Below are 12,078 nucleotides of genomic sequence, written 5' to 3'. Positions count from 1 at the left end.
AAACTGTTCTAGTTTTATTAAATTTATTATAGTTTACGCTATGTGTTTTTTTTCAGATATTGACGAATGTAACAGTTTCCCGTGTCAGAATGCTGGTACATGTGTCAATGGTCTGGGCATGTACGAGTGTTTTTGCTCTGCTTCTTATATGGGGATTAATTGCGAAACACCAACAGGTAGGAGAACTATTTTTCACAAATGCACACTGGCTTATGACAGATGATAATGAATGTGAGTCAGATGGTGGACTGGAATGAATACAGAGAGAAGCATGCTAGATGTGTAGTTTTTGTATTTTCTAATTTGTTATCTTCCCTTAAATAAATATCAGACGCCCTAAAGACTGAGGATATTCACATTGTTTGTAAACATAAATATTCCTAATTTTTATTATTAATTAAAACTTTTTTTCCTAGAAATCAACGAATGTGCAAGTTCACCTTGTCCGACCGATTATATTTGTCTTGATCTTCAAAATAGCTTTGTGTGTATCTGTCCTGAAGGAGTCACTGGTCCTCAATGTAACCTAGGTACGAATACGTTACTTAGCCTGTCATAACATATGATTTTTAGAATCAAATATAGTCTTTAGAACTAGCATTTATTAAATGTCCATGTGTTGCACAGTATATGTTGCCATTGAAGTCTGAAATGATGTTTTAATTTTTTGGCATTAATGCAATGCAGTTCACTGTCGTGGAAAATCAAATCAAAATATCAATTTGTTTTCATTCCAATAGGCAATTGTGGCGATTGTTATCTGATTTCGCAATTTTGATATCATGCAAAAACATAACGTACACAGACACGTTGTATAAGCTTACACTATACTGGCTGATGTGGATGTTTTAATGTTTTAAAATACAATTGTTTATATTACCTTCGTTGCAGAGTTCAAAGCCTGTGATACCAACCCATGTTACAATAGTGGAACATGCACGGATATACCGGGGATTGGTTATGAATGTGACTGTGCTTCTGGATGGACTGGATCAACCTGTGCCCTGGGTGTGTATTTTTATTGAAATATTTAGCGATCGCAATTTCTGATAATAAAATTACTGGGAGTTGCACATTGATAAAACTGTTATGCATATGCTGTCGTACAATTTCATGGACCCGTGTTCCGAGTCCTGGTTAATAGCTTTTTACTGACCAATACAATGTACTATGTTTTCAATGTATTCATGCACGCAACAGTGTCACCGAACAAGACGTTTAACGGTTTCTACATTTTCTTGGTTCCAGATATTGACGAGTGCTCCAGTAACCCGTGCCAAAATGGCGCCACTTGTGTGAATCAGAAAAACCGATACGTATGTTATTGTAGAGACAATTTCGACGGAGTGAACTGTCAAAACTGTGAGTATAACTTTCCTTCTGTTGATTGGTCGACTATTTCACATCCTCTTATCACATTTGTCGTCGTTTGATTAAATTATATAAGTAAGGTTCTTACTATTCTCAAAATATCCATACAGACAACGGACCCCCGGGATGTGCTTCGAGTCCATGCCGTTACGGAAGTGCATGTACGAATATTGGTGAAAATGCATTCAAGTGTGACTGCATAAGCGGGAAAACTGGAGAACTGTGTGACGAAGGTAGGCAAAACATTTCCGCACATACCCGGCGACACAAACATTAACAGATTTCTTTATAATTGGAGCAGTTCTTTATTATATAGATATAAATCAGGGCCACGTGATATACTTGTTCTTGTACGTCATCAAGTCGTCCATTTTATTCATTCTAATTTATAGATATAGATATTATAGAGTCTTACAATTACTCTTATCTGCCAACTATTTTTCCATGTAATTGTTTGATTTAATGTACCCAGAAAGCTTGCACATTTTATAGACGTTTTGCAAGTTCGTGTGTGCAAAGGTTCGGGACCAATATAATTCTGCCTTGAACGAGCCTGGTGACGTAATCGAATGAGAGCATGAAATTTTTTTCCCGGCATATCAAATGTCTTAGTCATTCAATGGGTGAGCAAATATTTCTGTGAGTGGCTAAATTTTGAGATAAATCACTGATTTATTTTAACGTGACGTAATTTTATTGAAACCAACAGATATCAACGAGTGTTCATCGAACCCATGCATGAATGGCGGAACGTGTCAAAACCGTGACAACAGCTTTACGTGTATATGTAGGGGATATTACTCCGGAAGTCGATGTGAGCTGGGTAAGTTTATTTTTATATTTCATTATCTGTCTGTGCAGAGTTGTTGGAGTGTGGTCTATGTATAATTCTACTTTGTCTCCCCCATCATCAAGAGAACAACTTGAACGTCGTGTTGGCAACGCAATTAACTCTTTCCCCTTGTGTTCTTTTGCAGCGGGCTGCCAGACCAATCCATGCAAAAATGGTGCTGCGTGCACGGAACAACCTGCTTTGGAAGTCGTGTTGTGCACATGCCCTGCAGAATATACGGGGACTTACTGCGAAAACCGAAAGCCAGAGATGTGTACGGCCATGCAAAATGACTGCAAGAATGATGCCATGTGTATTGTGATTAATCAAGAAGATATTATCTGTGGGTGTAAAGCCGGATTTACTGGAAGCAAGTGTGAGCTAGGTAAAGCTAACCACGTCATTTCATGTTTAAAACTGTAGACTCGATTTCCAGTCTCTGGCAATTGATGTATGCGCACGCTATATACCTCACGAATAGAACCTCACAGATACGACCTCACGAATAGGACTCAGGAAGTGACGTATTGATTGTTCAATGGCGTTGTGGCACATTATAATTTAACGTTGCCGGGCCCATTAGTATCAATATATTTGGTATTTCGTAAATAGAAACTGAGCTCGCGACGTGGACTCGGGTCGCACACAGTCGGACAGAGCAAGGGAGCAAGGGAGTGTTTGGTTATTGAATGACCCTTGGTTTGCGGTGCTACTATTCGATGACTCGCGATGTAACGGTCGGTACTGTGACTGATTCAAACGCCGTGTGCCGTTATATTCCTGGGCACAGAATGTGTTTTGAGGCCTTCGAGTTCCAGTTCATAATCTTCAACTTACCGGTAGTGATGTTTTCAACAATTAGATTTTTCGGTACTTTGTAGAAGTTGGTCATGGAGAGCGACACGTTTACTATAGAGTCCTGTAGGTCCTAGCGAAGTACTCTGATGACAACAAACAATGATGCTCGCAAGATAATTCTAAAATAAAACAGCGTTTGCTTATAATTATAAATGTGTGGGTTGAATAGAACTGCGGTGCTATCTAAATTTAGCTTTGAAAAACAGATTTCCAAATAATCTGGGTGACAGGAAACTCTCAATCTATTACATAAAATATACATGATTCGTCTTCATAGACTAAAAAAATATTTGACCCATTATTTGAATTGACCATCAGCACTAAGTTTCATGTTTTTATGCTGTAATGGAATTATTTACGTTCAACAAACTTATATAGAACTCACGGTTTCAGGTTTTGTCACAGTCCGTGCTATTACAGAGAATGGCATTTTCCAGTACACTAATAACGCTTTATAAATTCTCTCAGAGTGCAAATTTTATTTCAAATGACAGCAGTGTGATGATACCATTCAAGCGAATGTTTTATTTGCAAAATCAATGTCGAAATATGTAAGATGGTATGTTTTAATAGGTGTTCTAAACTCCACTTCTTATTTATATTAGAAAAGGTCTTAAAACTCAGGCTCCATTTTGGGTAAATTGTACTAAAATGGATATTCAAATTTCGACATTTTGATGAAGATGTGTTGTCATAATAAGACATAGTTCTACATTACACTGAAAAGAGGGCTTAAACAGTTTGAAATGAGAACTCCGTAGCGCAGAATGTACCTATACCTCTCCAACACAAGGAGCTTCAACTTGGCAGTGAACCCCTTCCATTCACGGTGAATCGTCATTTAAGGATGTAACCCTGCATATTGTCTGTCTTTCTGTTGTCTAATAAGTATATTAAATGAGATTGGGTAATGCCAAAGAAATATTATTTTCTATTGCTATTTTGACAAATTATTATACTCAGTTTAGGTGATGAATTCCACGTCTTTGTTTCACTCATTTAATGAAATATACATTGCACTTACTACTAAATCAGAAAATACAACAACAGCTACATACAAATTAAAACAATATAGAGTACTGAGGCCTTTCATAGAAATGTAGATGTTTTAAGAATTATCATATTTCTACCGTTAAATGCGATTTCAACATGTTCATTAGTACGGCTGCCAGTGAATGCAATTCATATTCACATAACTGACTTGCAGTTGATTGCCGAATGCACTGTGAATCAAAACACATTTAAAAGATGCGTAAACTAACCACTGAGCTTAATGTTTCATTTCACCACGGTTTCGAGAATATGGGCTACTGGCAATAAGCCCCTGCAAAATCGCCGATTGGCTTTAATACTAACCTCGGAGTATGCAATGTTATTTTTCTTTTAAGGGGCAGTTACACGTGATTCTTTGTGAACCCTGTGACAGACTCATCAAGGCGTAAAAGACAAAATATCCGACATGTACATATAATACACATATCCATGTGATACTAGTATATGACCCAACCATCCGACTACACTATACATATCCATGTGATACTAGTATATGACCCAACCATCCGACTACAACTACACATATCCATGTGATACTAGTATATCACCTCAACCATCCGACTACAACTACACATATCCACGTGATACTAGTATTTCACCTCAACCATCCGACTACAACTACACATATTCATGTGATACCAGTATATCACTCAACCATCCGACTACAACTACACATATCCACGTGATACTAGTATTTCACCTCAACCATCCGACTACAACTACACATATTCATGTGATACCAGTATATCACTCAACCATCCGACTACAACTACACATATCCACGTGATACTAGTATATGACCCAACCATCCGACTACACTATACATATCCATGTGATACCAGTATATCACCTTAACCATTCGACTACAACTACACATATCAATGTGATACTAGTATATCACCTCAACCATCTGACTACGACTACACATATCCATGTGATACTAGTATATCGTGTCAACCTTCCGACTACAACTACATATATCCATGTGATACTAGTATATGATCTCAACCATCTGACTACAACTACACATATCCATGTGATACTAGTATATCACCTCAACCATCTGACTACAACTACACATATCCATGTGATACTAGTATATAACCTCAACCATCTGACTATACTACACATATCCATGTGATACTAGTATATGATCTCAATCATCCAACTACAACTACACATATCCATGTGATACTAGTATATGATCTCAATCATCCAACTACAACTACACATATCCATGTGATACTAGTATATCACCCAACCATCCAACTACAACTACACATATCCATGTGATACTAGTAGATCACCTCAACCACCCAACTACAACTACACATATCCATGTGATACTAGTATATAACCTCAACCATCTGACTATACTACACATATCCATGTGATACTAGTATATCACCCAACCATCCAACTACAATTACACATATCCATGTGATACTAGTAGATCACCTCAACCACCCAACTACAACTACACATATCCATGTGATACTAGTATATAACCTCAACCATCTGACTACAACTACACATATCCATGTGATACTAGTATATCACCTCAACCATCTGACTATACTACACATATCCATGTGATACTAGTAGATCACCTCAACCACCCAACTACAACTACACATATACATGTGATACTAGTATATGATCTCAACCATCCGACTACAACTACACATATCCATGTGATACTAGTATATAACCTGACTATACTACACATATCCATGTGATACTAGTATATCACCTCAACCATCCAACTACAACTACGCATATCCATGTGATACTAGTAGATCACCTCAACCATCTGACTATACTACACATATACATGTGATACTAGTATATCACCTCAACCATCCAACTACAACTACACATATCCATGTGATACTAGTATATGATCTCAACCATCTGACTACAACTACACATATCCATGTGATACTAGTAGATCACCTCAACCATCCGACTACAACTACACATATCCATGTGATACTAGTAGATCACCTCAACCATCTGACTATACTACACATATCCATGTGATACTAGTAGATCACCTCAACCATCCGACTACAACTACACATATCCATGTGATACTAGTAGATCACCTCAACCATCTGACTATACTACACATATCCATGTGATACTAGTAGATCACCTCAACCATCCGACTATTTTATAAAGTTTATTCTTTACTCTGGGTTTTAAGTGTTCAGTCAAGAGAGCAAGTAAACATTATTCCTTGCAAAATCCGCTATTCTTATGATGATGCACAGTCCCTCTGATGATACAAGGGTTCTTCAGCTTTTTAAATAAATTTCAAATACGTACACAATTTTTTTAAAAACAACAACAACAACAAAAACATTCAATTAACAAAAACATCAAAAGCATACCCTATTGGCGTAATTTCAACACATCAATAAAAACGATTGCCCTGTTAGCATTTTGCCCATCTTTATTCTAAACACCGAATATACATGTTCCCGAATGAGGTTTGCACATCCAACATTAGCCGGCCAAAAAATGAAAATATACTTCTATGAAATCCAGAAATATCATTTTGAAAAAAATATAATTCATCATACCACCATCATGATATAATTCAGTGTTTGGCTGAACTATTCATTACAAATTAACTCACATCAAAATGTATCATACGCCTTAACGATTAGATCAACTAAGTTCTGTATTCAGGAAGGAAATTATACATATTTATGCAGTTAACACGCCAGTCTGTTCTTCGCGATTATTCAGGGGCGGGGGAATTCTGAACGTCACGTACTACTAAGTATACCTTACCGGAGATTCGCTGGTAGGTTCGCCGGAGAGATTCACAGAAGAAATTACAAAAATGTAAAACTTGAAGATTGATTAGTAACCTCTTTTCCGTTTATCTTATATGTCGGAAAAAATATACCCGTATTTTGTTTTCTCGATTTTAATAACCCTACCTACGTGTAGACATTACTTTCTATTGCATAACCACATTCACGGGCATGCACGCGGGGGGGGGGGGCAGTTGATACATAGCTGGGTAGGGAAGTGCCCCTGAGTGCTCAAAAGTGTGGCCAATTTTATAACTGGATAGTGGCAAAATCTATACCCATATTTATACCAAAGTACCATTTCTGTCCTCACTGTTTATTTCGAATAAAACAGTTACCTAGGGATATGAGGCCGGAATCTGAGGTGGAGATATTCGCTCATATACGGAACCATAAATACACCAAATTGGGAAAATACTACCGATATTCATACCTATCTTGATCAGAAATAAGACCGATACTTATTTCTAATATTCTAAAAACGAGAACCACTTCAGGGGCACGTAAAATATGCCGCCACTCGAAAATCAAGCTGAAACCTTTTGTGTCAGCACAATTTGCCCCTCAAAATGAAGGAAATAGCTTAGGTTGTAGAGGGTCTAGATTTCAAAATTCAAGGAAGTGTATGCCCCTGGGTCCTCCTAGTAAGCGAGGGGTGATGAGCAGATCTCGCCCCTCCATGGGATATTTCGTGCCGCCGCCTCTGTAAATCATAATAGCGACTGATTTGAAAATCTCGGCAAAATGTATCCTTGTTTATATTACTGTGACCCCCCCCCCCCAAATACGAGAACACAAAATCTTTGTGCGCGTGTGTTCTCTAGAAAAGTTTGTTCTAGATGATTGGATATAAATTGTATTATCTGATGAAATGTTGAAACCTGTCTACACAACGGAGCAAATGTAACTTCCAGCCATATGTGCTAATTGTTGTAATCTTTCATTTTCCTTCGCAGTGCTGCAAAACAGCACGAACAAGTAATATTAAAATTTACTGTTTTGTCTATTATGTTTCTTTAAGGTTTATGCACACTACAAATTGTTTCCATAAAATGTTAAGAAAATATTGTCGTAACTAATAAGTTTTTGTTGTGTGATAAGTAACTGCCATTTTCGACGGATCAACATGAAACCTCAACCGCAGCCTTTCAAATAGAGTCTGCAATGAACCTCAGACCAATGGTCTGACATTTACAGATAAATATCACAACTAGGACGAAACGAAACGTTGGCATGGCGACATCGATACGCATACTGTAAAATGACTAATTTTCACTTGGTTTAAATTTCGCTGATTTACCATTTCAGGTATATTAAGTGGGTTTTAAATTCACGGTTTTGTCATTTAGATAATGTATTCTATGCTAAATTGTACATATTCACTGGGTTTTAATTTAGCGCATTTTTCATTCAGCGAAATAAGCCAAATTAAAACCCGGTGAACAATTGATCCTTTTACAGTATATGGCGCATTACGTGTGAAATGCTAGAAAGTTGTAAATATGCACAATGCTTTCAAAACCTTATGCTTTCACAAAGCTTAGAAGACAGGATGCCCATGCACGATTATTTGTTCAAATACAAATCTGCAATATATGACCCTGATTTAGAGCTTGTGCTGCTGGGTGTAATCAGACCAGACGTCACAAACATGATTTATTGGTTGTCATCGTGGGTGGGAAAGTCCAATAACGTGTCGGCAGATGAACATTTGTAGACGGAGTACAGTTCATATAGCTGACGGCCGTACGTGGCTACATGGGGTCGAAAGTTTTTTTGATAGTGGTTTGTCATCAGCTAGGTCAGTTTACCAGCTACCCAAGTTACAGTTGGTTTTCCAGTTCTCATCATGAATAGCGGCTACTTTTGTTTGAAGTAGATATAAGACGCATAATAATAATAACTGTATTTAAATCTACAAATACAACACTATCAGATATTGACAATAATGAGCTAAAATCGTCACAAATGTCACGGATATACGATAAAATAAAAAATGTATTTATAAAGTATTGGATTAACTCAATTAATGATGATAACAGACAAAACACTAATACAAAAAACAAACTGAGGACTTACAAAAAATTTAAAACAAACTTCATTTTGGAAAACTACTTAATTAAGCTAAAAAATAAAGAACTGAAAAGTACCCTAACTAAATTCAGACTGAGCAATCAGTTTAGAAATTGAAAAAGAAAGACACAACAGAATCAAAAGTAGCGACAGAATCTGCAAATTGTGTAATAAAAATGATATTGAAGATGAACATCACTTCCTCATAATATGCCCAGTATATAGTAAAGAGAGGGTCGTTTTATACAATGAAGCTGAAAAGATTATTCCTGACTTTACTAATCTCACACCTGAAAATAAATTCATAAAAATAATGTCAAATAATAACTTAGCAATTCCTCTGGCACAATATCTGAAATACAGCTTTGCTATTAGACAGCAGCACCTACCCCTGGTACTTAGTCATTGACTTTTTCTTTTATTTTTTTTTACACCTATTCATTGGGTTTTTGTTTTTATATTCAGTTTATAGTTTTTTTTTGTGTTTTATTTTACTTTATTATATATTTCCGTTACTAACTTTTATTCTGTTTTTAGTCTGTTTTTGGTTGTCTTTAAACTATTAGCCATTGTAATTTGATTAATTTTTTTTCTGTAATTTTTGTTGTTGTTGTAACCTTTAACCTCCTTCAGTAGGTTGTTACGAGTTAATAAATTGTACTGTATTGCATCTTTAGAAATACGCAATTTTCTATCAGTACCGGTATATAGCAATAACTCCAAATGTATTAGAACAGTGTACAGAACAGTGTTGGGTGCTTCCGCAGTAAGCTATTTTGGGGGTTATGTATTGCATGGAGCTTCATGTGTAGCCAGCTGACAATGAATGTTTGTTAGTTCATGGTATTATCAGCACTTTTAATATGAAAAACATTTAAATATCATCTGAAACAATTTCTTTTCATTGTAATGTTTCAGTGTCACTTTATTTAACCCATCGAGGAAAGGGAATTATTTCCTGGACTCGAGACTCAAGTTAACAAATGAAAATAGCTTATAAGATGATTATCAAAAAAATATTTTCATTATAAACTGAAATAATCTGGCAAAATGTCTGTCCTGACGTTGCACCCACATCTAAACAATGTTGATAATTCCAGGTTAGCCAGCATTAATTTATATTATATCCAGTATACAGTGCAGTAATGTTGGTTTCCATACAGCTTGTTCTAAAGAATATAAAGGAAAAAATATGGCATTCTTTATCAGCATCCTCAGTTATATTATATAGGTTCTCTAATAAAACACAATTTGTTTTATAATAATTGTAAATGGTTGCAGTGTTATTCCATACTAAATAAACTTGGTTCTGAATGTCCATATGATTTGTGTGACATTTTAGGCGCAAAACTGACAATTGAGATTTGTGTCCACAAAATATAAATAACTGTACATCCACAATTATGAGCAACTAATTTAAAGGGCCAGTGAAAATTTGCACCACAAATTTCATCAAGTATCTTAAGTAGGTAAAGATAATTTTCCAAAAAAATTGAAAACTGTAAATGTGCTGCCTTCTAGATGACTAATATGGCAAGTGTCAGTTCTGCAGTAGCAATAATTAGCTATTTAAATTTGAACTGACATCAATGAAAATCAGTTGTCACTAATATCCTCATAATTGTATTAAAGTTGCCTACAGTGCATGTAAGTAATATACTGGAATGTGGTGGATACTTATGTCATCGTCATCTCAACATTTTATTACAAACTATGGAATTATAAACTTGTTAAATAGGTTAATCAGGTCTAGTGTGCAATGTCTTCATTATAACACTGTGTGACTATCTCTATATGCACTAATGCTCTTGACAGGACTCTGTACGAACCTGTGAAAATAGGGCATCAAGGGACACCAAATACTTTCTGCATTTTCCTATACTAATGTAACATACAAACTAGAAAAGCATGCACTCAGAATGTCAAACACACATGATATATACAAGGATGATTTATCTGTGGTTCCACAGAATTTCTGTTTTCTTAGCCATGTTTTTTAAGATTTATATATAGTTAAAGCTCAACAAAACAAAATAATGTTTCAGATCACCTTCACATCACTCAAAGATTACATGTCAAATGTTTTTTTTTGTAGTTGGCCATGGTAGTAAAGAAATGCATCAATTTTGAAAAAATAATTTGGCCAGAAACATTGTTTTTGGGCAAAGAGTGTACAATGTCACCTTTGACTTATTGTGGTACAATTAAACTGCTATAAATAGATAAAACCCAAGTTTTACTGTATTGCCTGCCCAAAAATACTATTAACAAGTTATACAGTCCTCATTGGTTATGAAGTTTAAGTCATTGCATAAAAAACAAAATCCATCCAAGATGGGGCCTTCTGCAGTCATCTTAATAATATTTATTAGATGCATAAAATCCTCAGGGAAGAATAAAAAGGGTCTTACAAAAAGAAATTTAAAAACTAGAATTTAAAAAAAAACAAAAAAGAAAACACACTATTCTAAAAATAAAAAACAAATCAAAAACAAATATGAATAAAAAATATGCATCCCGAGTTGTGTGCATGTTTAAAGTTTCAGGTTAACTATCCAATTACTTTCAAGATATGGAACCAGAATTATATTTGTTAAATCAAAAGGAAAGGACGCGCATCAAGGTTCAATATTAGTTCAGAAAGGCCAATTTAAATAAGTTTAATGCATTTTTAGTACTAAATCTTGAATCAAGTAGTAGCACATGTTGTATGGTGTTTGTATAAAGTTTGAACTTGACCATTCCAGTGTTTCCAATATAGAGACCTGGAACTGTATTTGGTAAAACAAAATGGCCACCAGTAAGCCATTTTTAATTATATCTGCATGTCTTGTGCATCAAGGTCCTATTCGTTTTCATTGTACCAAGTTTGAATGTAATCAGTCTATGCATTACCAAGATCTGTTTCTGAAATGGCCAAAACAGGGAATTTTGATGTATTTTTAGCACTAAAATTGCCACTGTTTGTCCATGTTAAATAAGTCTGTATCACAAATGGATGTTCATATGTAAGTCATATGTACAAGCCTATATAACAATTTTGTAAAAGTCTGGAAAACAACC

General features: G+C 35.5%; 1 protein-coding gene across 4 annotated transcripts in view; it reads left to right on the top strand.

Moving 5' to 3' along the window:
* LOC100377532 (uncharacterized) overlaps nt 1-12,078 on the top strand; it is a 46,767-nt gene that overhangs the window by 25,756 nt on the left and 8,933 nt on the right. For all 4 annotated transcript variants that reach the window (XM_085502248.1, XM_085502246.1, XM_085502245.1 and 1 more), the window contains 7 exons: nt 57-176; nt 417-530; nt 892-1,008; nt 1,249-1,362; nt 1,482-1,604; nt 2,081-2,194; nt 2,349-2,588. In XM_085502248.1, coding sequence (XP_085358374.1) covers nt 57-176; nt 417-530; nt 892-1,008; nt 1,249-1,362; nt 1,482-1,604; nt 2,081-2,194; nt 2,349-2,588 — 942 coding nt within the window. The remainder of the gene's footprint in view (nt 1-56; nt 177-416; nt 531-891; nt 1,009-1,248; nt 1,363-1,481; nt 1,605-2,080; nt 2,195-2,348; nt 2,589-12,078) is intronic.

The sequence above is a fragment of the Saccoglossus kowalevskii genome, chromosome 8, assembly GCF_978046115.1.
Source record: "Saccoglossus kowalevskii chromosome 8, keSacKowa6.1, whole genome shotgun sequence".
Classification (NCBI taxonomy): Eukaryota; Metazoa; Hemichordata; class Enteropneusta; family Harrimaniidae; genus Saccoglossus; species Saccoglossus kowalevskii.
The sequence above is the reverse complement of the archived record's forward strand: the minus strand, read 5'-3'. Positions and strand labels throughout refer to the sequence as shown.